This window comes from Electrophorus electricus, chromosome 11 (genome assembly GCF_013358815.1).
Source record: "Electrophorus electricus isolate fEleEle1 chromosome 11, fEleEle1.pri, whole genome shotgun sequence".
Taxonomy (NCBI): Eukaryota; Metazoa; Chordata; class Actinopteri; order Gymnotiformes; family Gymnotidae; genus Electrophorus; species Electrophorus electricus.
The window spans coordinates 19,174,727-19,199,297 of NC_049545.1; the positions used below are offsets into that span (position 1 = coordinate 19,174,727).

General features: G+C 41.5%; 1 protein-coding gene across 1 annotated transcript in view; it reads right to left on the reverse strand.

The window, feature by feature from the left end:
- syne2b (spectrin repeat containing, nuclear envelope 2b) overlaps window positions 1-24,571 on the reverse strand; it is a 100,906-nt gene that overhangs the window by 50,866 nt on the left and 25,469 nt on the right. The window contains 27 exon segments of the mRNA XM_035531629.1: window positions 2,755-2,914; window positions 3,480-3,739; window positions 4,151-4,351; window positions 4,433-4,577; window positions 4,757-5,091; window positions 5,257-7,324; window positions 7,778-8,049; window positions 8,212-8,367; window positions 8,649-8,819; window positions 9,804-17,216; window positions 17,544-17,618; window positions 17,759-17,932; window positions 18,040-18,181; window positions 18,385-18,521; window positions 18,615-18,962; window positions 19,346-19,510; window positions 19,696-20,011; window positions 20,206-20,384; window positions 20,518-20,862; window positions 21,054-21,383; window positions 21,619-21,948; window positions 22,046-22,375; window positions 22,471-22,750; window positions 22,905-23,012; window positions 23,316-23,521; window positions 23,748-23,860; window positions 24,125-24,335. Coding sequence (XP_035387522.1) covers window positions 2,755-2,914; window positions 3,480-3,739; window positions 4,151-4,351; window positions 4,433-4,577; window positions 4,757-5,091; window positions 5,257-7,324; window positions 7,778-8,049; window positions 8,212-8,367; window positions 8,649-8,819; window positions 9,804-17,216; window positions 17,544-17,618; window positions 17,759-17,932; window positions 18,040-18,181; window positions 18,385-18,521; window positions 18,615-18,962; window positions 19,346-19,510; window positions 19,696-20,011; window positions 20,206-20,384; window positions 20,518-20,862; window positions 21,054-21,383; window positions 21,619-21,948; window positions 22,046-22,375; window positions 22,471-22,750; window positions 22,905-23,012; window positions 23,316-23,521; window positions 23,748-23,860; window positions 24,125-24,335 — 14,970 coding nt within the window.

Genomic DNA, 24,571 nt, shown 5'->3' on the forward strand with positions numbered 1-24,571 from the left:
TTTTCGAAATAAAATAACAAACAAAAAAACAAAACCCTGACTGTTCTCCTTTTATTTAATATTAACATGAATCCACAGTGCTGCTAATCCTGTATCATATTCACAGCTCTTAACAGGGCCCACACTGAACCATATTAACTTGCATTTATGAGCATACATGCACTAGATTGCCAGATTTTCTACAAAATGGTGTCCAATGGCAACACCAAAACAAGTGCAGCACACCTCTTCTGTTTTTTTTTGCCCATCTTTACCCACACATGCGATAATCTATTTATACAGCAAGAAAAATCCCACGTCCCTAATCTGCGTTAGGTACCGGAGGAGCAGGTGTCAGGCCAGTGATTGTTGGGGCGAATTTGTGCTATTCTCTCAGCTCCACCCCAGTGGATCCCATGCCAAACCCCTCTCTGACTCTCTCCAGAGTGAAGTGAGAGCCCTGTTCACCTTTCAGCCCCCGGAGGCTGATAATTCCTGGCTCCCACTATTCAGATTCCAATGGGTTATTTGAAACGAGCTGATAATAAAAGGTACAGGTGAGGAGCAAAAAGCTAACCCAAAACAGGGAGGTTAAAAAGTAGGATTCCCATGGGGGCTGAACACTGGGAGAACAGTAACAGACACCAGGTAGTTGGAAAATGTGTGTGTGTGTGTGTGTGTGTGTGTGTGTGTGTGTGTGTGTGCGCGTGTGTGTGTGCGCGTGTGTGTGTGCGCGCGTGTGTGTGTGCGCGTGTGTGTGTGTGTGTTTGTGTGTGTGTGCGTGTGTGTGTTTGCATTTGTGCACACATGCATGTAAGTGTGTATGTGTGTCTATGGGTGATGACATCACTCTTGTCTTTAGGCTCTGACTTCGAGGATCAATTTGCAAGGTAGAGCATAGACGTGTGTGTGTGTGCGTGCATATATGTGTGTGGGTGTGTGTATATATGGGAGGTATGTATGTCTCACTCAGAGTGACTTTTGAGTATGCGTACATATACGGGTGAAACTGAGAGAACAGAAAGAATGTCTGGCAACACTGGAACTGAATAAGCACTTTAGACACTTAACCCTCTAACACCTCTCTGAAAGAGGTATAATAGGAAGAAGCTGTGTGTGTGTGTGTGTGTGTGTGTGTGTGTGTGTGTGTGTGTGTGTGTGTGTGTGTGTGTGTGTATAGGTGAGTGTTACAGAGAGACAAGAACCAAAGGAGGCAGAGCAAGAGAGAAAGAGAGAGAGAGAGAAAGATTCAGTGAAATAAATAAGGAAATTGCAAAGAAATCAGATTTGGAAGTGTGAACAGGGCAGAAATGAAGAAACAGAAAAGTAAAGTGCGACAACAAGAAAGTGAAAGAAAAGCAACCGTGTTGTCTCCAAAAAATTGCCATACAGACCCAGATGTGAGATCTCAGTGTGTGAGTCCTGATCTGGCATGCTGCCTGGAACTCAGGATAACGGCTGCTCGAGAGCGATTCCTTTTGTCTCAAGTGCGATCTATTCAGATCTAAAAGTCCCGTTGTCAAAGATGGCCATTATCGCATCTTTTAAGTCAAGAAAGGCAAAGCTAATGCTGTGCATTAGCACAGAGAAGAAGATACTGTTTTTGGCACTAAACACTAAAGTAGCTTAGTTTTTAAGGTACTCAACTAGTACTGAAAATTTCAAGCCCCACCGCTGCCAAGATGCCACTTTTGGGCCCCTGAACAAGACTCAGTTTAACCCTCAATTGCTCAAATTGTATTCAGTCATAATTGTAAGTTGTTATGGATAAAAGTGTCAGCTAAATGTCTTATATGTCTTACAACACTCTCTCAGTAGAATTGTAAAATCTTGAGATCAACCCTGAATGACATCATTGCAAAGAAGATGTTATGATAGCGATTATGATTTCATGACAGCATGGTCAAAGAACTTGTTTTACCCTTATTTGTTTGCTGGAGATCAGTTTTGGTCAGAAAGAAGTTCTGCATTGTGTGGATAGAACACTCACAGACACACACACACACACACGCACACACAAGCAATGCATGTGATCAATTGAACTTTATCTTATATAACTTCTACTGTACCAGAGGTCATTTATGAGGAGTCTCATAAAGGTCATGTATAAGGACGCTCCTTATTACAAGATATCTGATATGATAATGATCTCTTTTCTTAAAGATGTGAAAATTGAGTGGATTAGCAGAGCTGCAATTTGTAGTTTATTTCAGTGTCTCCGCTTCCTGTTCATTCAAATGTTATCCTGGCAGAGCACGTGTTCAAAAACGTTTTTAACAGTCTGTACTGAAATGTGAGAAAGGACTGGCAGGACATTTCTGTATGAAACTGCACGCAGCAGAAGAGTGACGCAGTAAATGTGCATGGCGCTTCCTTTCAGCGAAAATTCTGTAAGCAATCCCTTCACAAGTGGTCGCTCAAGACGGCTTCTAAATGCCAGCTGTTACCAGCTATGCATTTGGCTGTCCCTTGTGATTGGATCACCCAAGGCCCCTGTTAATGCCAAGTGTGAGCATTACCAATAAGTACATTCAAACTAATATGAGATGTATATAATTACATGAGTGAAGAATGAGAGTACACGCCCACAGATAAGAGTACACGCCCACTAATTAGAACATACACCCACAGACGGGGCATTGAAATGTAAAGGCATAAAACACTGCCATTTAGTTACTGGATCCTCTGTGGAAAAGTCCAGTTTGGTCGTGATAGACCTTATTCTCGATGCAATGCTGTTTAAATGCTGCAGGTTTTGAAGGGCCGGGGACCCACCTGTAGCTTTTTGGTGCTAGGTGACTGCTCCAGCGCTGAGAGGAAGGTCACTGTGGCTATGATCCACTCCCTGATGCCCTGCAGTTCCTCATGCACCCTCTCCCTCTCCTCCACCTCTGCCCGAGTGGCCTTACAAGCTTTGGCACTCCGCTCCTTTAGGCTTCAGGACACAGAGGTCAAAGGTGGTTTAAATAAAAAGGGAAGGATAGGTGGTCATTTATGTGTCATTTGTTTGTGCGCCAATAATGTGCCAGCAGCAAATGCTAGTCTGAAGAATCTCTCAGTATGATGGACGAATCCATGCAGAAATGGACAAACCCATGCAGACAGTATGAGGTCATAGCATGGAGAAAATACAAGTTATGTTATCTCAAAAGACATGAGATGAGAGACAATGCATCTATTTCTGCTTCAGCATAACTGTTACACTGCACATGAATTCTGCATTGACATAAACGTGTTTGATTGTTTCCTCTGGAATGAAGTAAAGTTGGCCCATTTTTCCACCAGGCCAAGTGAGGCAAAGATTAAATGATATGATGGGACACAGCTAGGAGTTCAACAAGGAGCATCACAGCCCCATTCACTGAGAAAAATTACTGTCCTAATTTTGGGAATCTTGGGATATGGCTAGAAATAGTGTTTCATTAGATCTACAGATCTACACTTAAAAATAATAATCTGGCTAGCAACAAATTGGCAATCAGCATCTGTTGACCTCTGACCTGTGATAGCTCTCTTGCATGGTTTGTAGCTGCTGGCACAGTGGGATGGGCGGGGCTTGCTCCACGTGGGCGGGGACTCCCAGTAACCTGGCGACTCGAAGCTCCAGTGCAGAGAGAGCCCGATGCTGGCAGTCTAGTTTGTCCTGGTAGTCTGACCAAAACTGCAGCAGCTCATGCAGTTCCTCCCTGCTGGCTTTCTCACGACCCCCCTCGGGCAGCTCAGCCATCACCTCGTCCAGCACAACTGAAGCTTGCTCCATCTGCAAAACAGGGATCAAATAACAAATTCATCATTCAGAAACTCATCATACTTTGTCTTCACGTTAGGCAAATACTGTGTTTTCTGCAACTGAATTAATGCTTCCACACTGGGTACTATTCTTTGGGTACGACACTGTAGTACAATACGTTGATGTGTACTACAGTCCACTGTTTTAGTATTACTGGGCTTATCCCTCCATTTATCTTGTATTTTCTTTTGTAGCTCACTACCCTTCATCTTTTCTGCAAAACATATGTCCAGTGTCTTCCTCCATGTATCTTTAGACGTATAAAAAGTATTTGTCATACTGTATATTTGTGTGTAAATGCATAATGGCAATAAATTGAATTGAGTTATTGAACATACATTTAGAATATTTCAGTGGGTGTGGTTGTATCACATGACTTACACTATTTGTGATGCTTATCCATTCCTCTCCTTTCTGCTCCAAGTGTGCTTTCAGATCTTTGGTACATCGCTGCAGTCTATTCACCTGCCCCCAGAGGGCGCTCACAGCATCCTCCCTGTTGGCACGGCAACCTAGCACTGGACACCACTCTCGAAGCGCTTCCAGTTGTCCTGGTAGAGTGTCTACCTCCTCAACCAATGTCTCAACAAAGAAAACTTATTCCTTAATGCTAAAATCATACACAAGTTTGTACTGCAAACATGATGCAGTTTTTCCCCTTACCTTAAGTTTGTCCAGCTGCTCACTATAGTCCTTCTGAGATGTGATTTTTTTAGAAACGCACTCAGCAAGAATTGTTTCCAAGTCCCTCACTTGCTGGCATAAATTTTCATAGCATATACGAGTTGCTTTCTGGCAGTTAACACACCTGAGGGAAGAATATGACAGTAAAGGGACATCAAAATAATAAGATAATAAGACTTGCATAAAATAATTGCTCTTGAATAAATAAATGTTTAGATTCAAACCCAGGACAATCTGTGGTTCTAAACTGGAGCACAGAACACTCAAAAGCATGAAATTGTCAATAATTTGGTTTTCATGTACCTCAGTAAAGCTTCTAGCCTGAGTTGGGCCTGGGCTTTAAGTGTGGACACTCGGACCAGGAGATGACTTAAAATTTCAGCACGGAGGTGTTCAATCCTCTGCTTGGAAAAATAAAGATGGAAGGGCGCAAGAGTCTGAAGTTGGTTAACATGAGTTTGGAAGTCAGTGTCTAGCACTGACAGGGCCTGCTGCATGTCCTTCAGCTGTTCTGAGCAGCTCCTGGCTGAGCACAGGGACGGAAGCAGAACTGACTCAGTCCTCTGGAGGAATTGGATGGTACTGGTGACCTCAATGGAATAATTTTTCAGTAGCCCCTTTGCACTTGATAGATTATCCTGAAAAGGTTAGAGCATGTGAAATCAATTAATATGCAGGAAAACTTTTACTGGATCAGTGTTTCTATTGCAGCAGAAGTGAAAAATAGAACAGAATAGAATATATATATATATACTATAACAAGAGATTTGTGTACAAGACATTTAGTGTTGTATTGGACTTACCATTCGTTGGTCACAGTTGTCTAAAGCAGTTTTTGCCATTTCCATGAGATATTGTGACTTTTCTGACCTCTGCTCAAATCGACCTTTTTTGCTTTGCAGAACATCTACAACTCGCATTCTAGCTTCAATGTTCTTCCTGAGATTAATGGACTTCCTGATTTCTTTTTCAACAGCTTCTTGTGTGGGCTCCACCTTGCACATCTGCTCCAGCACCCAATTAGTCTCATTGAGGAAATCTTGCACTATCCTTCGTTCTGAAGGATAATGCACTCCTTGTAGAATTTCCCATTCCATAATAAGAAGGTTATTTTTGATAGCCAATTCCCAAGTGTTAAGATTTTCGAGGTTTTGTCTGAGTCTCTGCTGTTCAGCAGTTAGCTGTGATGGGTAAAGATCTGGTGAAATGTGCTCAAGCTCGTCCGATGTCTCCTTACACAGACGTTTGATGAGAGGAATGTGGACAAGCAGAGCCTGACAGGTTTTATAGCGTTTCTCTTTGTCAATGCTTTCGTTTTTAGTGTTAGGAACTTGGACCTCTACATTTTCCCTGAGATCTTCCACACATTGCCTGAGGCTGAGGAACTTTTCGTGGTTTTTAGCTTTAATATATAAAGCCTTTATTGTATGGTGTAGCTCAGTGATCACACATAGCAGCTCTTTCCTCTTGTCTTCCGCACAAGGATTTACTTGCTCCAGCTGGTATTTGTGATCAATAATCATGTGTTTGAAGGGCTCTACAGCAGATAGTGTGTCCTTAGTAATGGGAAATCGACATCCTCTCACATCTACCATTATTTGCCTCAAGCCTTCCTCTAAAGAACATACCTTCCTCTGAGAAGACTGAAGGCTCTGCAAAAGATCGGCTATCTCTTGAATGCGAAATTGTTCATAACTGACGACCTCCTTTATGTCTTCTTGAAGCTTGGTGATTTTCTCATTTAGCCAGCTATTATCCAAGATGCTAAGCTCTGAGGCAATGTCTTTACTATTCATTAGCAGAGCCTCTGTGACTGCTGATTGTTTTTCTGCCTCAACAAGGGTGTCTTGACTTTGCCTTATCCTACGATCAAGATCTTCCGCATTGAGGCTTTGGTAGTCCTCTCTCCGCAGAGCCTCCCTCTGGAGGTGTCCCAGGACCCAGGAATCCACATCTGCTATCTGCTCTGACATCTTCTCTCGGGTCTGAAGACTTGATTCCATCTGTCCTATGGCACTGGTTAGTTTTTCTGCTGTCAACTGGGACAGACCCTCCAAGATTTCCAGAAATGACATGACCATTGGAATATCAGATTTATCGAGTTTAGGGATAAACTGTGTTACTTCTTCTGTTAGGGCTTCTAATTGCATATGCTTAGAATTAATGTCTGATTGCAGCTTTTTAAGATCCTTGATCTGCTGATGGACCTCTTCTGGAAGAAGAGACACCTTCTTTTGCTTCCTTTGAATGTCACACTCTGCCTGCTTGCCCCAAGCCAGGGCATCTTTTATCACTTTGACAATTTTTTCCAGTGTTGGGTTGCTGCTCTTTGGGAAAGAAGAAGCCACCTGCTCATCAATTATGTCCAGCTGATCTTTGATAGCCTGTAAGCCTTGCTCTATGCTGAATGCTTCTGTCTTGAAGTTTAATCCTTGAGAGAGAGCATGAGAGCTCTGCTGGAGGCAGAAATACCACTGCTGTGCAGCAGTGATGTCAGCACTGAGCCCAATCATCTCTTGAACCTTCTTACTGTGCCAAACAACAGGTGACATCCCCAGTGGCACTAAGATCTTTTGGAGGTAGTCCAGATGGTCCTTTAAGTCACCAAGGTCCTGTAGAAGGTTAAAACTCTCTTTTGTATAAGCACACACATTGTGTAATCTCTTTTCAGTGGATCTCTCCAATGACCTCCATTCACTTTGCAAGATTCTCTGTTGGTCCTGTGCTGCTGCTTCCTCAGGTTGGCTGAGGTGGGATGATAGTTGGGAATGAGTCCGAATAACCTCCCCCAAAACGGCCCTCTCCTGGTCCATTGTCCTCAGAAAGGAGCGAAGTCTCTGCTCCTCAACAAAACTACTTTCAGCTGGAGATCTTCAAATACACAATACAAAAAAACTCAGTTATTGAATTCAGTAGTCTGGGAACCCTGCTAATTAGATACCATTGAAAAAATAATACATCATAATTGTAAAAAGTGATGTTTATTTATGTATCTATCAAGTACTTTAAAAATGCAATTTGAATATGACCAAATTCCCAAACCAAGATTATCCCTGAACCTTGACTAAAAATGACATTGCAATTCAATCTTCATTTATATATCATTCTTGACCAGATAACCAGCCCTAAAAGTTGGAATAAACACATGTAGAAATCCTTGGACTTATTGTCATGTGGGATTGCCAAACACTTTGAAATGATTTATAAAGAATGTATTTGCAACAGGGATTATATCACAAATCTTATAATTCATGCCTTGTACAAACATTTTAAAAGAAGTGAATCTCTTAATCCTTCTTCAGAAAACCCATCCTGAATACTTACATCATCAAAGCTTCCAGCTCAGCTGCCAATTTCTCAAGGGTAGCTTTAACTTTCTGTGTCTGCCTGCTGTAATCAATAACAAGCTGCAACTGGGCCTCCTTGGAGTGTACAGTTCCAGTCGCATCCCATAATGCTGCTGTCCACTGGCAACTGAGCCGCTGCATAGCCTCAGGGTCATAACCTGAGCCATTGGCAACAACGCTAATATCACCATTAGCATGGTCTTGCTTCGACATTGAAGAAACCTGTTTCTGAGCACTCTGTCTACAACACTGACACATAAAATAAAGACATAAAATTACATATAACAAGGTTAGAGAAGGCTATCAAAGGATAACTAAAAAGTATGTATGTTTGGTAATTGATATAAACAAAATTGTCAGTTTCTTCCCTCTTTGATTTAGACTCTAGATAAACCTTCCCTGCTAAATCACCTCAGCTTCTTCTACTTGTTTGGCCATGTCGGTAGGATTGAGGATTGCTGGGAGGTTGCGACAGCCAAGTATTCGAAACACCAGTCTATTTAACTGGGCCTCAATGTCTGTGACGGATGTGTCCAGAATCTCCAGTGTGTCTTCCCGAGGCGTGGTCTGTGGTAACAAAAACATGAGCGAGAGCAAATTATTATAGTGGTTTTGCAGAATGGTGATAGAATAACTGTTTCTATGATTAATTTAATTTATATTACTCTGTTGTGTACAATATATTTTAAAAACTGCAAACGCAACATATATGTCTACTAAAAACAAAATGAAAGTGTTATCTCATGGTTATTATCACTGAATAATAAGAATGGTCAATCATACAGGATAGTTTTAGATACATTCACTGCAGCTAAAGCAATTACAAACAGAATAGTTCCTAGTTCTACCTCCATTAGCAGACTGTTTGGTCCTATCCTGGACATCTTTTTAATCTCAGTGAAGATATCTCTCATTGTGGGACCAAGTGGTTCTTCCTCTTCTGTAATCTGTGACTGACCGTCAATACTGCTAACAGAAACATTCTGAACACCAGCCTCTGACTGCTGTATATCTTGTGTCTATGATTAAAAAAAACAGAAATAAATAAACTCAAATCAGTAGGGTCAGATACTGAAAGTGGCACACAGAACACACTAGCAAAAAAACAACTTCACTGCAAGAATTTTTCAATAGCACAATTGCTGCTAAGCCAGGTTAACATGAGGTTAAAACAGAAATGTGAGACAGCCAAGCACTTCCTGGAATACACTGCTCCAAGGAGCTGAGATAATTACAGACAACACTGCTTGTCTCCTTGCTTTGAGAATAAAAAATGGCATGTCAGGTTGTCTAGATTTCTTGCCCCAGGGCAGTAATGCCTATTTGTACAGGGCTGGATATTATGGTATTCTGCCTGTAGCCAAAAAAGAACAAAATATAAGCTCTCAAAATGGAACAATATACATTATAGAAAAGCAGTTTCAAAAAGAATGTTGTTGTTTGCTATTTTAGAGCAAAACGTAAAGAGCTATTCTGGGATCCCTTTATTTAATGATTATGATGAGAGCTTACAGCTTCTATTTTATCTATAAAAGGCTTAATTTTCTGTCTTAAATGTTATGGCAAAATGCTTGAATGCCTACATACCATGTATTATGTATTAGTATGTATTGAGAACTTGCCAGATGAAATACAGTTACAACTGAAGTAGATTTTAGAGGTGGTTTATAGTAGGTTTCATTGGAAAGATTTGTATGGAGAATGTAATGGTAGAACAATATTGTGAGTAACGTGGTTACTTCAGCATTTTCAGTAATCTGAGCTGAATTTAGCCATTATTGTCTTTGAATAGCATTCTAATATCTGTAGTATTTATACTGTATTTTGGTAACTTTCTTGGACTTTACTCCAAACTCATAACATGTTCTCACAAATTCCTGTTAAATAAATAGGTTCACATCATCAGTTGCACAAGACTTCATGCAGATATTAGACATCATGCATCATCAGAGACCACACTTCATGGCAAACACATCCTTGGCATTCATCCAAATGCTAATTACCGGAACAAAATTGATGTCTTCAATCTGAGTCCAGACCTCATTTGGTTGAGTTATTTGTTGGACCTCAACTTTCTCACTTTCTTCTTTGTGCATGGATGGTGGAGCTAGTTTTATTGGCAACTCTTCTAATTTAACTGAAACTATTTTATTAACAGTTGTATCTTTCTTTTGTCCATTTGGTGGAGGAGATTTAGGCAGAGCATCTTCAAATTCTGAGCTAAAAGTTTCAGATAGTTTCTCAGTCTCTAATTTACTATAATTTTCTTTCAAAGCTGGAGGTGGTTTAACCACAGTCTCCTGAAACTGAGATATAGGAATTGTTTCAGCCTCTTGTGTTGGTGGTAAATTAGTACTCTCAGAAATTCTGCTAGCCATTTCGATGGATACAATATCACTCAAATTTCTGCTCTCTGTCATTCTTGTTGGCAGTGTCGATTTTACCAAAGTCTCCTCTGTTTCTTGGGATTCTGAAACCCCTAAAATTATGTCACTTTCAGCTGGACTATCTTTTCTTCTCAATGGTGTGGTTGGTTTTACAAGAGCCTCCTCAACTGCTGTCTCCTGTGAGACTGTCTTCTCCAAATCAGTGCTACTAGTAATTATGCTATCACTTTCAGTGGATACAGTGCCACTAACATTGATAATATCTCTTCTTCTTGTTGGTGGTGTTGGTTTCACAAAAGTCTCCTCTATTTTGGGGGTTTCAGAAACCACTGAAATTATATTACCTTCAGCTTGACTAGCTTTTGTTCCCACTGGTGGTGTTGGTTTTACAAGAGTCTCCTCAATAGCTGTCCCTTGTGTTAGAGTGTTCTCCAGTTCAGAGCTGTCGGCAATTCTGCTAGACATTATACTGGATACAGTGTCACTCATATTTCTACCATCTTTCTGTCTTGTTGGAACAGATGGTTTCACCAAAGCCTCTTCCATTTTGGGTGTTTCAGAAACCACTGAAATTATATCACTTTCAGTTTGAATTAATTTTTCTCTCACTGGTGGGGTTGGTTTTCCAATAGCCTCCTCAACAGCTGTCTCCTGTGGGACTGTCTTCTCCAAATCAGTGGTACTAGTAATTATGTTATCAATTTCAGTGGATACAGTGCCACTAACATTGATAATATCTCTTCTTCTTGTTGGTGGTGTTGGTTTCACAAAAGTCTCCTCTATTTTGGGGGTTTCAGAAACCACTGAAATTATGTTACCTTCAGCTTGACTAGCTTTTGTTCCCACTGGTGGGGTTGGTTTTACAAGAGGTTCCTCTATAGCTGTCTCTTGTTTTAGTGTCTTCTCCAATTCAGAGCTGTCAGCAATTCTGCTAGCCATTTCACCGGATACAGTGTCACTCATATTTTTACCATCTTTCTGTCTTGTTAGAGGAGATGGTTTCACCAAAGCCTCTTCCATTTTGGGGGTTTCAGAAACCACTGAAATTATATCACTTTCAGTTTTAATTAATTGTTCTCTGACTGGTGGAGTTGGTTTTACAAGAGCCTCCTCAACATCTGTCTCCTTTGGGACTGTCTTCTTCAAATCAATGCTACTAGTAATTATGCTATCACTTTCAGTGGATACAGTGCCAGTAACATTTATACTATCTCTTCTTTTTGTAGGTGGTGTTGGTTCCACAAAAGTCTCCTCTATTTTTGGGGTTTCAGAAACCACTGAAATTATGTTACCTTCAGCTTGACTAACTTTTCTTTTCATTGGTGGGGATGATTTTACAAGAGTCTCCTCAACAGTAGCCTCTTGTATTGGTGTGTTCTCTAAATCAGTACTCTCAGAAATTCTGCTAGCCATTTCAATAGATACAATATCACTCACATTTCTACACTCTCTCATTATTGTTGGCAGTGTCGATTTTACCAAAGTCTCCACTGTTTCTTGGGATTCAGAAACCCCTAAAATTATGTCACCTTCAGCTTGACTAGCTTTTGTTCCCACTGGTGGTGTTGGTTTTACAAGAGGCTCCTCAATAGCTGTCTCTTGTGTTAGAGTGTTCTCCAGTTCAGAGCTGTCGGCAATTCTGCTAGACATTACACTGGATACAGTGTCACTCATATTTCTACCATCTTTCTGTCTTGTTGGAACAGATGGTTTCACCAAAGCCTCTTCCATTTTGGGTGTTTCAGAAACCACTGAAATTATATCACTTTCAGTTTGAATTAATTTTTCTCTCACTGGTGGGGTTGGTTTTCCAATAGCCTCTTCAACAGCTGTCTCCTGTGGGACTGTCTTCTCCAAATCAGTGGTACTAGTAATTATGTTATCAATTTCAGTGGATACAGTGCCACTAACATTGATAATATCTCTTCTTCTTGTTGGTGGTGTTGGTTTCACAAAAGTCTCCTCTATTTTGGGGGTTTCAGAAACCACTGAAATTATGTTACCTTCAGCTTGACTAGCTTTTGTTCCCACTGGTGGGGTTGGTTTTACGAGAGATTCCTCAATAGCTGTCACTTGTTTTAGTGTCTTCTCCAATTCAGAGCTGTCGGCAATTCTGCTTGCCATTTCATCGGATACAGTGTCTCTCATATTTTTACCATCTTTCTGTCTTGTTGGAGCAGATGGTTTCACCAAAGCCTCTTCCATTTTGGGGGTTTCAGAAACCACTGAAATTATATCACTTTCAATTTGAATGAATTTTTCTCTCACTGGTGGGGTTGGTTTTACAAGAGCCTCCTCAACAGCTGTCTCCTGTTGGACTGCCTTCTCCAAATCAGTGCTACTAGCAATTATGCTATCACTTTCAGTGGATACAGTGCCACTAACATTTATACTATCTCTTCGTCGTGTTGGTGGTTTTGGTTTCACAAAAGCCTCCTCTATTTTTGGAGTTTCAGAAACCACTGTAATTATATCATTTTCAGCTTGACCGGTTTTTTGCCTCACTGGTGGGGTTGGTTTTATAAGCGTCTCCTCAACAGCAGCCTTTTGTGTTGGTGTGTTCTCTAAATCAGTGCTCTCAGAAATTCTGCTAGCCTCTTCAATACATACAATATCACTCACATTTCTGCTCTCTCTTGTTCTTGTTGGCAGTGTCGATTTTACCAAAGTCTCCTCTGTTTCTTGGGATTCTGAAACCCCTAAAATTATCTCACTTTCAGTTTGACTAGCTGTTCTTCTCACTGGTGTAGTTGGTTTTACAAGAGGCTCCTCTATTTTTGGGGTTGCAGAAACCACTGAAATGATGTCATATTCTACTTGACTAGCTTTTCTTCTCACTGGTGGGGTTGGTTTTACAAGAGGCTCCTCACTAGATGTCTCATGTTTTAGTGTCTTCTCCAGTTCAGAGCTGTCAGTAATTCTGCTATTATTTTCACCAGTTATAGTGTCACTCATATTTATATGTTTCTCACTTGTTGGAGGAGATGGTTTCACCAAATCCTCTTCCATTTTGGGGGTTTCAGAAACCACTGAAATGATATCGCTTTCAGTTTGAGTTAATTTTTCTCTCACTGGTGGGGTTGGTTTTCCAAGGGCCTCCTCAACAGCTCTCTCCTGTGGGACTGTCTTCTCCAAATCAGGGGTTCTAGTAATTATGTTACCACTTTCAGTGGACATAGTGTTACTATCATTTATACTATCTCTTCTTCTTGTTGGTGGTGTTGGTTTCACAAAAGTCTCCTCTATTTTGGGGGTTTCAGAAACCACTGAAATTATGCCACCTTCAGCTTGACTAGCTTTTCTTCTCACTGGTGGGGTTGGTTTTACAAGAGGTTCCTCAATATCTGTCTCTTGTGTTAGTGTCTTCTCCAACTCAGAGCTGTCTGCAATTCTGCTAGCCATTTCACCAGATACAATGTAATTAATATTTCTACTATCTTTTCTTCTTGTTGGAGGAGTTGGCTTCACAAAAGCCTCCTCTATTTTGGGGGTTTCAGAAACCACTGAAATTATGCCACCTTCAGCTTGACTAGCTTTTCTTCTCACTGGTGGGGTTGGTTTTACAAGAGGTTCCTCAATATCTGTCTCTTGTGTTAGTGTCTTCTCCAATTCAGAGCTGTCTGCAATTCTGCTAGCCATTTCACCAGATACAATGTAATTCATATTTCTACTATCTTTTCGTCTTGTTGAAGGAGTTGGTTTCACAAAAGCCTCTTCAATTTTGGGAGTTTCAGAAACCACTGAAATTATATCACTTTCAGTTTGAGTTAATTTTCGTCTCACTGGTGGGGTTGGTTTTACAAGAGGTCCCTTAATAGCGTTTTCTTCTTGTATCAGTGTTTTCTCCAAGTCAGTGCTATCAAAAATTCTGCTAACCATTTCAGTGGATACAATGTCACTCACATTTCTGATATCTTTCCTTCTTGTTGGCAGAGTCAGTTTCTTCAAAGTCTCCTCACTTTCTTCAGAAACCCCTGAAATTAAGTACCTTTCAGCTTGACTTTGTTTTTTTCTCACTGGTGGGGTTGGTTTTGCAAGAGGCTCTTCAACAGCTGTATCTTGCTCCAAATCAGGGCTTCCAGTAATTTTGCTAGCCATTTCACTGGATACCTGGTCACTCATATTTAGAGGTGATGGTCTCACCACAGTCTCCTCCAAGTTTTGGGTCTCGGCAACAACAGAAATTATATCACTTTCAGTTTGACTTGCTTTTTGTCTTATTGGTGGGGTTGGTTTTACAAAAGGCTCCTCAATAGCTTTGTCATCAGTCCTGTCTTCTTCATCTATATGTCTTCTAGCTGGTGTTATTGTTTGGGTCTCAAGATCAAGTGAAATTCTTCTAACGTCTCCCATTTCTTTTTGTATTCTTGTTGGAGGAGTTGGTTGATAATCAAGATTATGTGATAACCTTTTACTTCCTAGTTTGTCTTTATGTTGTCTGTTCAGTGGAATTGTGAGAACCTCTGCATGAGGTACTTGGGCTTCAGTGTTCAGTAAAATCTTATCATCATCTTTGTAATGTTGACTAGAAGGAACAGCATGAGCATTAACCTCCTCTGACTGGACCTCTGAACTGAGTGACAAACTATAAGCTTCCTTCCCATACGTAGCTGGAGGGGTTGGTTTGTCCTTAGCCTCCACTGTATCTGAAACTGACTCTTTATCAAATTCTTTTTCACCTTTTTCAAGGGCTGCACCGACACCTTCTGCTTCGTCGCATTTACTTCTGCTAGCATCTGTTTGTGCCATGATTGTATCTGCAACCAGTTCTCGGTGTATCTCTGTTTGCTCCAGAATCTCTGTTGGGTCAGTATCCACAGTCCATTGATCCAGAGTAAATGGTTCCCTAACTGAATAAGCTTCCTGTGGGCCAATGTCTATAGCCCAGCTTCCCTCTCTCTCAGCAAGAACAGCATTTGGTTCATTGTTTCCACTCAAAGCTGCAATAGCTCTTGTAGGAGAAGCTTCACTGTATTGAGTTTCAATTGTCTGAGCAGAGAGTACAGGACTCTGTAAAGGGATGTTGATTCCTTGCTCAGTGGCATGCAGCTGACATGGTTTACTGGATACAGTCACATTCATTGAACAAACAAGGTCCTGACTGTCATTTGAATGTTCTCTTGTTACATCTGACTCAATTGGAATGACATTCTCCAAAATTTCCAGTGGTTGAGACAATGTTGTGTCATATCCAATGGCTGCAGCTGTAACAATTCTCGCAGTATCATGGTCATTTGAGCCCAGGATTTCAGCACTATGAATGTGCACTGTGTCAGTATCAAGAATTAGTGTTGCAACTTTCTTTTTTGAAACTTTACTGTCCCCTTCCAGAAGTACTTTGGGACCAGGTATATAAAGACTCTTTCCAAGTACATCTTCAGCTGTGGTTTCTATCTTAGAACCTAATACCCCAGAATCAGCTCTTAAGCTACTCTCTTCACTCATAGTTTGTAGGCCCTCAGATCCAGGCATCTCCTTGTACAACCCTTCCACTATTGTCTCTTCATCATTGAGCTTTTCCCCCCAGGAATCTTGCAGCTTTTTACCTCTGCTTTGCTCTCTCTCAATCTTGTCAATCCCCCCATCACTTTCTCCTTCTGCTGTTGCAGGACAACTTACTTGAACAGCAGTTTCAGTGACTTTTGTTACAAGTTCAGTTGGCGCAGCCACACCAGCAGTTTCAAGTTCACTTTGGTGATCAACCATTTCTAATGTTGCAAGTTCTGCTGCTGGTGACTCTGTCCTACCTGAAGTCTCCTCAGTGGGTGATGTGGGAATTTCTCTGTGCAAGGGTTCAGAAGCCTGAACCTTTTTACTATGCTCCCTGCATTCTTCAGTATGCACGGCTGTAGAGACAGGGGTGTTTAATGGAAATAAACACTCCACTAATTCTTCAGGTGCTTTCTCTGTCCTGGTTTGCTCAGAAGCTATTTTCTCTGTGACAGATTCCAATCCAAGAGCACCAGTATAGATTGTATTTTCATGAACCTCTGTTCTTGGACTTTCAGATTCATGGAACTCCATGGGTCTCTCTTCTACCAATATCTCAGAGTAAGGGAAATCTTCAGACAGGGAAGGCTGCACCATCTTTTCACCACCCTTCTGCTCTTTCTCAGTCCAAGTATTCTCTTTCTCAACTATTGCGGAGCTACTTTCAAGAATGACAAATTCACTGACACTGGTTTCTAGTTTAGAGGTTATAGCTAATGTAGCGCTTGGCAGATCGGCTGTTTTCACTTTAGTCTGATAATCGTCCATCGTTGTTCCCATGTGCTGTCCTGCAGGGTCAAACTTTGCCAAACTCTTTTCATCGCCTGTAACGGAAACCTGTCCATGCAGTGCATTAGAAGGCTGGACCATAGCCTTTTCATCATTCCTTTTACTATCTCGACTGTCCGTGTCCATCACTGTAGAGACGGAGGTGGTTGTTGAGAGAATACATTCCACCTTCATGTCATGTTCCTCTTCAGCTGATTTCTCCATTTTGTTTTTGGCAGAAATGACTCCATCTGTGACAGATTCTGATCCACATGTATCAACACAGGTCGTACTCTCCTCTGGGGTCTCACAGGCAGGTAATTCTTTAGACATGGCAGGCTGTACTTTTTCCTTTCCTTTCAACTCCTTTACAGCAACCTCAGTACAGTTCTCACACTCATCTTTACCTGTTATAGGGATATTTACAGTAATGACAGACTCATCTACCTCAGATTCTTGCTTTGGTGCAAAAGCCAACACACAAGCAGGCAGATCATCATTTAGGAGTTTGGCCTGGACAGCATCCATTGCTAATGTTTCCAGAGGCTGTTCAACAGTAGGAGACTCTAACTCTGATCGAGTCTCTGTAGTAACTGATATGGAAACCTCTCTAAGCACAGGTTCAGAAGGCTGGACCACTGAGCTTGTATCAGGTTCCTTAGTTTGATGACTGCCTATGGTTGTTGGAGTTACGATGATATCTTTTAGCTTGGACCAGTCAAGATCAGCAGATGTTGCAGTATATGGCGTGCTGGGCATCTCAGCGGAATCCTGGCACAAAGGCAGAACATTCAAAAAGAAAAAGAAAGCAAAGAAAAGTAAAGAAAAAGTCATTTTAAAAACAATTAGAAAAGTGAAATGACAACCCCGATACTATACTATATTATAAAAGCTTGAAAACAGAGCGAGACATAATAAAACTAGAAATGTACATAGAAATGGAAAAAAAAAAGTTTACAAAAACCCCTAAATTGGTCTGTTTGCTCAAGTGTGAAAGCTGGATATTAAATATGTAATTTGAAACAGACAAATAATACTTATTGTACTTTTAAATGCTATGTGTGTACTTGGACATGTCGTTCATGTTCTCTGTTTTACCTGTGTCACCAATTTGACGGTTTGAGTTTCCAGTGATGATCTAAGGTCTTCCTGTTTAGTCTTCTCTTCAAGATCCTAAGGGGAAAACAGACCAGTGAAGCTGAGACTAGCAAATTATGTACTGGAAATTTGTACCATAATATTAACTTATTGGACAAAAATGTTAAAAATTAAAATAGCCAAAAAAGCTAATCGAATGGAAAATTCAAACCCACCAATAGCCTTTGTTTAAGGTCATTCATTAGAGTGTCAGCATCCTTTAGGGCATTTGTCCCATCTCTCTCCAGCTTTCCAGCCAGCTCTGGACCAAGGCAGTCCCTGAGTAGCTCCTTATGAGACACCGCCACCTGCAGGTTTTTATGTAGTCCTGCACCTTCCTCTATCATGGCCTGCAGACACGTGACACAGAATGTGCTGTATTTCTCTCTTATTGTGGAATACAAGATAGCATTGAAAATAGACACAATGTGTAGACTGCAAACACACATATGCACACCTGTATGATGGCGGCTGAGATTGAAGGAGGTTGTGTACATGTTGACTGGTTCCAGGTATGAAGTCTATTTAGTGCCTCTCTCACACAGCACACTGCATTGTCCGCACAGTCATTCTGCCTTTCTGACAGCTTGGACCGTATACTTGCAAAGGCGCAAAATAAATTTACACTTAACAAAAACAGCTTCCTGTGTAATGTATTATATGACACATATTTATATTGTAAAAAATCCCAAAAATAATATTGATGAAGATCATTGTTTGGAAAGTTTAGGTTTCATAGAATATGTTGCTGTTAGAAAATATGTTGCAATAAGGTCATTAATAATAATAAGAACTTAATTACCTGCAGTATTGCTGAGTTACTGTGTCCACAAGGGAAATGACATCAGCAGGAATATCTTCATCAGACGGTAGCATACGGAGCGCAAGCCCCAGTTCACGAACTTTGACCTCTAGCTCCTCCAGTTCCTTCTCACAAGTCTGAGAAAAAGTGAAACGCATCAGGTTGAGACTGAAGATGAAGAGACCCAAACATTCTTTTAACATAAATATATTTAACTATATCAAGGGTACCTTAAAGTTGTGCCAGTTTTCCTGTAGCTGACTAATACTCTTGTTGCTTTCTCCAAATCCCAGGTAATGGTCCTGAGCACGGAACTCTTTCAGGAGGTGCTCTGCCTGCGTCATGAGACCCTGCCTTTGGCTAGCTAGCTTTAATTCAGTCTCGGCTAACCTGGCCTCACACTGACCCAGCCTTTCTTTGATCTCCGTCTCTGAGGAGGCATACAGGTTATGGAGGTGTTTGACTTCTAGGGTCAGTGCATCACAACCTTCAGGGGTGCAGAGGTTCATTAGGGAGTCTTTGACAGAGTCCAACTCGTCCATCTCTTTCTCCTCCCTCTCCACAGTCTGCAGGAGGGCCTGCAGAAGCAGAAATATAATGAAATCATCAGCAAACGTGTACCAAAGTGCTTAATTGAGTAAAATTAATTATTAAAATGACTGAACTGAATTACTTTGATTTAACATAACTAATATGTCAATCATGCTTCATTTTCTGCAGATTACTGTGGGCATATCAGTGAAACTCAAACAATCCCATGCGTAATTTGTTCAGATTTAAGTATCCAACTATAGTACAACATATCTGTTAAATACTGAGATGTTGATAGTAGTGAACATCATTATTTAACAACAACATTACAATACTATTGAGCAGTACATTGACAATATCATTTTCTGGAAACCATTAATTTTTAAAGTTTTTTTAAACTGCTCTTATAATTTGGGGAATTCAAGCAAACCTTTAAAGTGCTGATGGCACCCTGTAACCCACGGCGATCAGTGGGCAGGGCTCCAAAACCTCTGACCTGTTCCCTCATCCAATCCTGTGCTGCACTGTGCTGCTCCACCAGCTGAGCACAGATTCTCTCTGTGGAAATGCTCATGTCCAGGCTCTCACACAATTCCTATCCAAATAAATAAATATGTCAGTGATGTCTGTGATGTCAGTGATGAAAGAAAACTGAATCCACCAGATCTCTCTTTTCTTCCCGGTGCTCAGTCAAATACACATGTTTATCCTTTGCAACTAGCCCATGATTTACCTGAAACTACAAAAACGGGCCTACAAAAATGCTTGAATCAATCTTACCATCAACTCTTGAATTAGCCCTGGGACGCACTCCTCCATGGCAGACCAGGTTGGGTCCGTCCAGCTGGGGTCTCGGGTGAGCTGGCTCATCTCCCGCCCCAGGGCCCTAAGAGCCGACAGGGTGGGGGTGAGAGACCTAGCTCTCTCCAGCAGAACACTAGCCTGCTCCGCTGCATGCCTGCGATCCCCTAAACCTGGCCAGGGGAACAGGTGGGGCAGCGCAGCCACCTGCTGCTTTAGCTGCTCCGCCAGAGACTGGGTCTGCTGCCTCTGGCACTGGCAAGAGACCAGACGCTCCAATACACTCTTCAGAAGACTGGAGGGGAACAAAGACCTTGCGTCAACAGTAGCTTCAACAAACAGGTGTGGAGATTATCAAAGCTTGCTGGGCCTGAGCAAAGGAATTCAATATCGACTGGCTCAAATGCTCTGGCATACTGGTTGGAATTAACCACTGTAATCAATACTACACAAACATTACTTTTTGGCCTGTATTTAATTAGTAAAGACCTGTGTAGTTCTTGGGCATGCTTTATCGCTATTTTCCACTCTTCTTCTAAACACTTTAGCTTTTGTGAAAGTGAGTGTCTTGTGTCTTCATCCAGGTCTGTATGGCCATACAGACTCTCGGCTCTTCTCTTTAAGGATGTTATCTTGCAGTTCCCTTGAGGACGAAGGCTGAGAATAGACTAAGACAGAGAAAGTATTACTCTTTCATATGATTGTACTGCACTCAGTGAATGTGATCAAATGAAGAATTAAGAAAACACTACTTCCAGGTACTTAAATTGAATTAAAAGCTTCTGTTTCATTTTCACCCACTTGAGCTTTGCTGAGTCTCTCCTCAATCTGGTCTTGGGTGCCATGTGTACTTTGGCCCAGTGACTGTAAATCTTTCTTCAACTCCTCAACCCAGGATCGTGTGTTCTCTTCCTGGTAGTGAAATGTTTGAAGCTCCTTTGTGAGAGAATCCTGGATCTCAGCCTTGTTTCTAAGTTCTTGGGTAGTTTCCAGCACTATTCTCCATTTCTCATGCAATTCCTTGAGGGTCTGCTGGATTGAGTACTTCCTCTTGTCTTCCAATTCCCTGTGGGCAAACAAACTCTCTCCTTTCTTTTTCAGAGCGGCCATTTTAGAGTCACCTTCTGGCTGCAAGTTCAGGATTCCCTGGGAATTACAAGAAATCATCCTTTATATTATGTAGCCTATTCTGAAACTACATCAAAGAGCAGTTATGGCAATGTTATATTATAGTCATTCTATTCAACTATTCATTCAACTATTTCTTACCATTAGGGTCCAATTATTTCTATTGTACACATAAATCATAAGTAATATTACATTCAAATGTCTATTACCTGTAAAATAACAAGCCTCTCCAGTACAGGAGTGTCTTTGCCCAGTGACTCAAACATCTGATGTTGCTCTGTGACCCAGGCTCTAATGCTCTCCTCTTGTAGGTTAAAATCCTCAAGATCCTTAGCGAGAGCTTCCTGGAGCTCGGCTTGGTTCCTCAGCTCCTGAGCGAAATGCTGCACTCCTGCCCACTCTTCTCGTAGACGTCTCATCTCCCGCCGGATACACTCTCTTATGTCTTCTCCGAGTCCTTCACATGCACACACACTCTTGCACGTGCTCTCCAGATCATCAAGTTTTGTGTCTCCCTCGGGACGGTGGATTATGACAGCCTAAGGGGCAAAACATGCAAAAGACATTTTCAAGTATTCACCATTCATAACACTGTAAAGTGGATGGATTTTTTTTTGGATGTGGTGTCCATCAAGGTCCTATTATTAGCATCGTTCTGTTTTGTACATGCAGTAACATTTCATAATAATTGGAATTAATTATTGGAAAACATTCCATTAAATACAGATGACATATGGTAGATTCAATATTTTGCATGCATTACATGTCCCATACCTGAGCTCTGTTAAGCTTCTCCTGAACTGGAGATGCATTATTCAAGGAGTCTAAGGTCTCCTTTAGCTTTCTAATCCAAGCTTGAGTGTTTTTCTCCTGGTCTTGGAAGGTCTGCACCTCTTTGGATAGAGTATCTTCACACTCAATCTTGTTCTTCAGCTCCTGTGCTGCCTGTAGAACACTCTTCCACTCCTCCTCCATTTCTCTCCGGTTCTGATCAATGCTTTGTCTCTTTTCATTTTCAAGCTCCTTATGAAAACACAGGCTCTCACCTCTTTTCCTCAGAGCTGTCAGCTTAGTGTTGCCTTCATTCTGTAGACTCAAGATTGCCTGAGAGAAATCCAGAGTGCACATCACATTATTTAACAGCAGTTCGGGAAATTTTGGATATCTGCAGCATCTTAGTTCATGCCAGCTCCAAACTCACCTGAACCTTGTTGTGTCTTTCCTGTACTGAAGGGTCTCTCTCAAGATGGCTCAGAATCTGCCTCTGTTCCTCCACCCAGGCTTTTATGTTCTTCTCCAGGTCTTGGAGTGATTCTAGTTCTTTTATGATTGAGTGTTGTAGCTCTGCCTGAGCCTTTAGCTGTTGAGCAACATCTATAGTTCTTTTCCACTCATCGTTGATGCTTTTCAGAGCCTGTATAAGTTCCTGCCGCATGCCTTCCTCTAGCTCCTCATAAGCACACAAACTCTCTTCTCCTTTCTTCAGAGCTGCCAGCTTGAAGTCCCCCTCAGCACTCAGGTTTAAAACAGCCTAAAAGCAAATAAAACATCCACCAGCAACAAGCTGGGTCAGCAACTGACATCTCAAAAAGATGCCTTACATAATGTCGAATAACTTTGTCATACCTGAGCCTTGGAGAGCTTTTCCTCTATTGGACTATCTTTGGGTAGTGATTCCAGACCATGTTTCAGGTCCCTAACCCAGGTTTTAAAGCTCTCCTCCTGAGAATGGAAGGTTTCTATCTCCTTCTCCAGGTTTTCGTGGACTTGGGCCTGGTTCTCAAGATGAATTCCCAGACTGTGGTAACGGTCTATCAGGGACTCACTGTCTCTGAGCAAGGGGTCTGCTCTTAATCCCCTCAACCTCACAGACGCCAGCAAATCAATGAAGGCTTCCACCTGAATGCTACACAGCACAGGGTTTATAGATTTGAACAGAAAGGCAAAAATACCCAGCTGTAATTAACTTCACAACACTAAAGACAGTCTAACACCTGTAGACAAGAACCACAGGCAATTAACTGAACATGAACTGATACAAATTGAAGGGTTTGAGGTACCTCTCTTTGAGAAACTCCTCATGGACTTGTCTGAGCTGTTCCATTTGATCTAGTAACTGCTCATTCTGCCGTAACCATTCCTGAAGATGGTCATGTTCCTCCTGTATGCTAAATGTTAGAATCATATGCCTGTAAATCAACTGTAACAATGGCTCATCCTGTGAAATTACTGACTGGCTGACAGATGGACAGCGATAGAAGCACGGGTTGATGGACAAACACCAAAAGGCAAGGCTTTCACATTCACAGTGCCCGATCTTCACGGCCCTCAAAAGGTCCGCATTTTTACTTTATCTTATTTCTTTCTACATGAGTACAGTTTATAAAAATCACAACAACGTGGACTGTCTAGACCTCCCCAAGGTCTGAGCTGAGAAACAACAACCTAATAGAAACGAATGGGAAATCAACCTGGCGAACTTCAACAGTATGTCCTTCAGCTGTTTGTGCCGACCCTGGCAATGAGCCCTGAGTGTGGCGAGCTCTCCCTCCTGTTCCTGTTGCCAGGCAGAGAGTTGGGCCTCGGTCTCGGCAGACAACCTCTCCTGCTCCCTCCTCTCCACTGTCTCCTTCACCTGGGCAAGACGCTGCTCGCCTTCTTTGGAAGCCAGGAAACCCTATACGAAGCACAATATTATCCAACTCTCCTTAGTCTTTGAATCTTTGTTTAGTAATACCTGCCATATCTATAGGTTTAGAGTACCTACCACACAACACAGAAGAAAACACACACACATTCGATAACAGTATCAAAACAACAAAATTGGGACATAACTATACGATATCTGGGCAAAATAACAAAATTTGTACAGGACAGTCTTTGCAGTAAGAGTTTCTACTGACTTCCAGTTTGTGCATGGAGCTGTCCACATCCTCCCTCCTCTCTGGGTTCTCAAAACACTCATTCACAGTGAGCTGCATGTCCTGGAGCCAATCCTCAAACAACTGGCACTCATCTGTAGAGAGAAAATGAAAGCCATGAGGGAGAAATGTAAAGACATATACCCTACAGCCCCAAATACTTGAATTTTTGAAGGTTCATATGAAGTTCCTGAAGTAAAACATCTTGCATAAGAGAGAAATAGGAAAAGAACAAAAAAGAAAATATCCTTTCATAGTTAAACGAAACAACAGTATAGCCCACGGCATTATGATTAAGAGTATCTGAATTTGTCGAAGGGTGATTCTTTAAGTTTTAACAGTTTGTGTTTGTTATGCACCTGTCATGGTCTGAACAACGAAACCTTTCTTTGCTTGTCCTTTTTTCTGACAAATGAGCTCCTGTGCTGATGCAACGCTGTCTTTAAGATGCTTGGTACCACTGGTCAACTCCTCTAGGGCCTTTGGTCCACTCACACTGGACATGAGCATGATTTCCTTCGTCAAGGACTCAGCCTGCTCCTCCTGATCCAACAGCTGCTCTGAAAAGTCCTACAGAGTAACGCAAAATGATCAGTAGTGGGGCTTCTGGTATAATGACTGGCCAGTTCAATCCCAGGGAGGTGTTATGGTAAATTAGCCTTGTTCCGAGTGCTGTAGTAAAATGAGAATGAGTTTTTTCAGCTGAGCTCCACCCACCCACAGATCGAAATTCTGATTTGTATAGTGCAATGACATCTGGTCTGATGTGAATCAAAGTTTTGTTGTTCCAGATAAGTTCAGCCTGA